General features: G+C 46.4%; 1 protein-coding gene across 1 annotated transcript in view; it reads right to left on the reverse strand.

The window, feature by feature from the left end:
• LOC112241182 (huntingtin-like) overlaps window positions 1–5,000 on the reverse strand; it is a gene marked incomplete at its 3' end in the record, with an annotated part of 111,621 nt that overhangs the window by 78,378 nt on the left and 28,243 nt on the right. Inside the window, 5 exon segments of the mRNA XM_042315072.1 lie at window positions 704–843; window positions 931–1,028; window positions 2,400–2,558; window positions 2,896–3,033; window positions 3,454–3,565. Of these exon segments, the coding sequence (XP_042171006.1) occupies window positions 704–843; window positions 931–1,028; window positions 2,400–2,558; window positions 2,896–3,033; window positions 3,454–3,565 (647 nt within the window).

Raw genomic sequence — 5,000 nt, forward strand, 5'->3', positions numbered from 1 at the left:
TCTGATCTAGGATCAGGTCCAGTATTCATAAAGATGACCAGAGTAGGAGTTCTCATCTAGGATCAGGTCCAGTATTCATAAAGATTATCAGAGTGGTTCTGATCAGGTCCAGTATTCATAAAGATTATCAGAGTGGTTCTGATCAGGTCCAGTATTCATAAAGATGATCAGAGTAGGAGTTCTGATCTAGGATCAGGTCCAGTATTCATAAAGATGATCAGAGTAGGAGTTCTGATCTAGGATCAGGTCCAGTATTAATAAAGATGATCAGAGTAGGAGTTCTGATCTAGGATCAGGTCCAGTATTCATAAAGATGATCAGAGTAGGAGTTCTGATCTAGGATCAGGTCCAGTATTAATAAAGATGATCAGAGTAGGAGTTCTGATCTAGGATCAGGTCCAGTATTCATAAAGATGATCAGAGTAGGAGTTCTGATCTAGGATCAGGTCCAGTATTCATAAAGATGATCAGAGTAGGAGTTCTGATCTAGGATCAGGTCCAGTATTAATAAAGATGATCAGAGTAGGAGTTCTGATCTAGGATCAGGTCCAGTATTCATAAAGATGATCAGAGTAGGAGTTCTGATCTAGGATCAGGTCCAGTATTAATAAAGATGATCAGAGTAGGAGTTCTGATCTAGGATCAGGTATGGAATCTGTAGGTCCATTCTGGAACGTTTGGAGGCAGATTCTGGAACTCTTACCGGAAATCTATCTCTGCCAGAGTGTCCAGGAGTTCCGTCCTGACCAGCCAATAGGAACAATCCTTTAAGGTCAGCAGGTCAACCAGGAGATGCAGACCCAACTCACTCAGAGTACTGCTACAAAGAGTCATGATGCAATGCTGCAACACACACACACACACACACGTTAATACACATAGCACACACACACACACACATTCTTGACAGGCTGAGTGTCCGTCTCTTACCCTGACTGCAGAGCAGGCCATCTTACAGGTGACAGAGGACTCGTCCTTTAGAGTGTTCTGTAGTACAGGTACTAGATCCACCAGGGACAATGGGTTACCTAGTGGAGAGAGGGAGGAGAGGGAGGAGGAGAGAGGAGAGTGGGAGGGAGGAGAGGGAGAGGAGAGAGAGGAGAGAGAGAGGAGAGGGGGAGCAGAGAGAGGAAGGAGAGGGAGAGCAGAGAGAGGAAGGAGAGGGAGGAGAGGAAGGAGAGGAAGGAGAGAGGGAGGAGAGGATGGAGAGGGGGAGCAGAGAGAGGAAGGAGAGAGGGAGGAGAGGATGGAGAGGGGGAGGAGAGGGGGGGGAGAGAGGGAGGGAGGAGAGAGGGAGGAGAGGAAGGAGAGAGGAAGGGAGAGGGGGAGGAGAGGAAGGAGAGGAGGAGAGAGGAAGGAGAGAGGGGGAGGAGAGGATGGAGAGGGGAGGAGAGGAAGGAGAGAGGGAGGAGAGGAAGGAGAGAGGGAGGAGAGGAAGGAGAGGGGGAGGAGAGGAAGGAGAGGGAGGGGGAGGAGAGGAAGGGAGGGGGAGGAGAGGAAGGAGAGGGGGGAGGAGAGGAGAGGGGGAGAGAGGAAGAGGGGGAGAAGAGAGGGGAGGAAGGAGAGGAAGGAGAGAGGGAGGAGAAGGAGGAGAGGAAGGAGAGGAAGGAGAGAGGGAGGAGAGGAAGGAGAGAGGGAGGAGAGGAAGGAGAGAGGGAAGAGAGGATGGAGAGAGGGAGGAGAGGGGGAGGAGAGAGGGAGGAGAGGAAGGAGAGGGGGGGAGGAGAGGAAGGAGAGGGGGAGCAGAGAGAGGAAGGAGAGAGGAGGGAGGAGAGGATGGAGAGGGGAGGAGAGGAAGGAGAGAGGGAGGAGAGGATGGAGAGGGGGAGGAGAGGAAGGAGAGGGGGAGGGAGAGGAAGGGAGGGGGAGGAGAGAGGGAAGGGAGGAGAGGGGGAGGAGAGGATGGAGAGGAAGGAGAGGGGGAAGAGAGGATGGAGAGAGGGAGGAGAGGGGGGGAGGAGAGAGGGAGGAGAGGAGGAGGAGGGAGAGAAGGAGAGGGGGAGCAGAGAGAGGAAGGAGAGAGGGAGGAGAGGATGGAGAGAGGGGGAGGAGAGGATGGAGAGAGGGAGGAGAGGATGGAGAGAGAGGGAGGAGAGGAAGGAGAGAGGGGGAGGAGAGGAAGGGAGAGGGGGAGCAGAGGAAGGAGAGGGGGAGGAGAGGATGGAGAGGAAGGAAGAGGGGGAGGAAGGAGGAGAAGAGAGAGAGAAGGGACAGAGGGAGAGAGAGGAGAGGAGACCAAAGCAACCATTTATTCAGGACAGAGACAGAGATAATAAATGATCATTGACTAGAGGAGATGATCGACATGAAGTCACTGCAGACAGTGACTGGTGTGAACTGGACCATCCACAGCTACAGTTCCAGGGGGATATCTCTAAAGGAATGAATCCCCCTCCTACCTGTAGAGGTGTGAACGCTGGCCATCCAGGCGTGTATGTTGTAACGTGTCTTGGTGAGAGCAGAGTGGATCACGGCGCCACACAACACCCCTGCAGCACCTCTGACCTGAGGGTCTCCATGAGCAACCAGACACAACACATCACTGATATACTGCTGCTCTGTAGAGAGAGAGAGAGGAGAGAGGAGAGAGGAGAGAGGAGAGGAGAGAGAGAGAGAGAGAGAGAGAGAGAGAGAGAGAGAGAGAGAGAGAGAGAGAGAGAGAGAGACAGAGAGACAGAGAGAGAGAGAGAGAGAGAGAGAGAGACAGAGAGAGAGAGAGAGAGACAGAGAGAGAGAGAGAGAGAGAGAGAGACAGAGAGAGAGAGAGAGAGAGAGAGAGACAGAGAGAGAGAGGTGAGGGTCTCCATGAGCAACCAGACAGGTGTAGTCGTGTGTGTGTGTGTGTGTGTGTGTGTGTAGTCGTGCGGTGTGTGTGTGTAAGGTGTGTGTTCCTACCCTGCTGTGTCTCTCCGTCCAGTGGTTCCAGGTACAGAGAGTTGAAGAAGACTTCAGGATGAAGGGCAGCTGCTGCTCCGATACAGCTGACTGCTAGAACCTTCACACTGACACGGACCTCTTTATCAGAGACCAGCCCTGCACACACACACACACACAGGTCAGACACACACACACACACACACACACACACACACACACACACACACACACACACACACACACACACACACACAGGTCAGAGACACACACACACACACACACACACACACACAGGTCAGAGACACACACAGGTCAGAGACACACACACACAGGTCAGAGACACACACACACACAGGCCAGAGACACACACACAGGTCAGGTCAGAGACACACACACACAGGTCAGAGACACACACAGGTCAGACACACACACAGGTCAGAGACACACACACACACAGGTCAGAGACACACACACAGGTCACACACACACAGGTCAGAGACACACACACAGGTCAGAGACACACACACACAGGTCAGAGACACACACACAGGTCAGAGACACCTCTCAGACTCGTACCATTCTTCTGTCCAGTCAGCAGGAAGGAGGCAGAGAGGAGTCGCACACAGTGAACCAGAGGCTCCGCCCCTTGGTCTGTGTAGTGGCCAATCGGACCCTTTATCCTCGATGGCTGGGGTATGAAACAACAATTAACCAATCACAACCAGTCAAAATAAGACAGACAACAACATTAGACAATCAGAAAAGACAAATGTGAAATCTAAACATGCCTAAATATCTCATAATGAGTGATGGCGTTATAAATTAGTGGGGGTTTTATCTAACGTCATTGGCAGACTATAAGATATTATAAATTAGTGGGGTTTAATCTAACCTCATTGGCAGACTATATAAGATATTATAAATTAGTGGGGGTTTAATCTAACGTCATTGGCAGACTATATAAGATATTATAAATTAGTGGGGGTTTTATCTAACGTCATTGGCAGACTATATAAGATATTATAAATTAGTGGGGGTTTAATCTAACCTCATTAGATATTATAAATTAGTGGGGGTTTAATCTAACCTCATTAGATATTATAAATTAGTGGGGTTTTTATCTGACGTCATTGGCAGACTATATAAGATATTATAAATTAGTGGGGGTTTAATCTAACCTCATTAGATATTATAAATTAGTGGGGGTTTTATCTGACGTCATTGGCAGACTATATAAGATATTATAAATTAGTGGGGGTTTAATCTAACCTCATTAGATATTATAAATTAGTGGGGGTTTAATCTAACCACATTAGATATTATAAATTAGTGGGGGTTTAATCTAACGTCATTGGCAGACTATATAAGATATTATAAATTAGTGGGGTTTTATCTAACGTCATTGGCAGACTATATAAGATATTATAAATTAGTGGGGGTTTAATCTAACCTCATTGGCAGACTATATAAGATATTATAAATTAGTGGGGGTTTAATCTAACGTCATTGGCAGACTATATAAGATATTATAAATTAGTGGGGTTTTATCTAACGTCATTGGCAGACTATATAAGATATTATAAATTAGTGGGGGTTTAATCTAACCTCATTAGATATTATAAATTAGTGGGGGTTTAATCTAACCTCATTAGATATTATAAATTAGTGGGGGTTTTTATCTGACGTCATTGGCAGACTATATAAGATATTATAAATTAGTGGGGGTTTAATCTAACCTCATTAGATATTATAAATTAGTGGGGTTTTATCTGACGTCATTGGCAGACTATATAAGATATTATAAATTAGTGGGGGTTTAATCTAACCTCATTAGATATTATAAATTAGTGGTTTAATCTAACCTCATTAGATATTATAAATTAGTGGGGGTTTAATCTAACGTCATTGGCAGACTATATAAGATATTATAAATTAGTGGGGGTTTTATCTAACGTCATTGGCAGACTATATAAGATATTATAAATTAGTGGGGGTTTAATCTAACCTCATTAGATATTATAAATTAGTGGGGGTTTAATCTAACCTCATTAGATATTATAAATTAGTGGGGGTTTAATCTAACCTCATTAGATATTATAAATTAGTGGGGGTTTTATCTAACG

Source organism: Oncorhynchus tshawytscha, unplaced genomic scaffold (genome assembly GCF_018296145.1).
Source record: "Oncorhynchus tshawytscha isolate Ot180627B unplaced genomic scaffold, Otsh_v2.0 Un_contig_5117_pilon_pilon, whole genome shotgun sequence".
In the NCBI taxonomy this organism is placed as follows: Eukaryota; Metazoa; Chordata; class Actinopteri; order Salmoniformes; family Salmonidae; genus Oncorhynchus; species Oncorhynchus tshawytscha.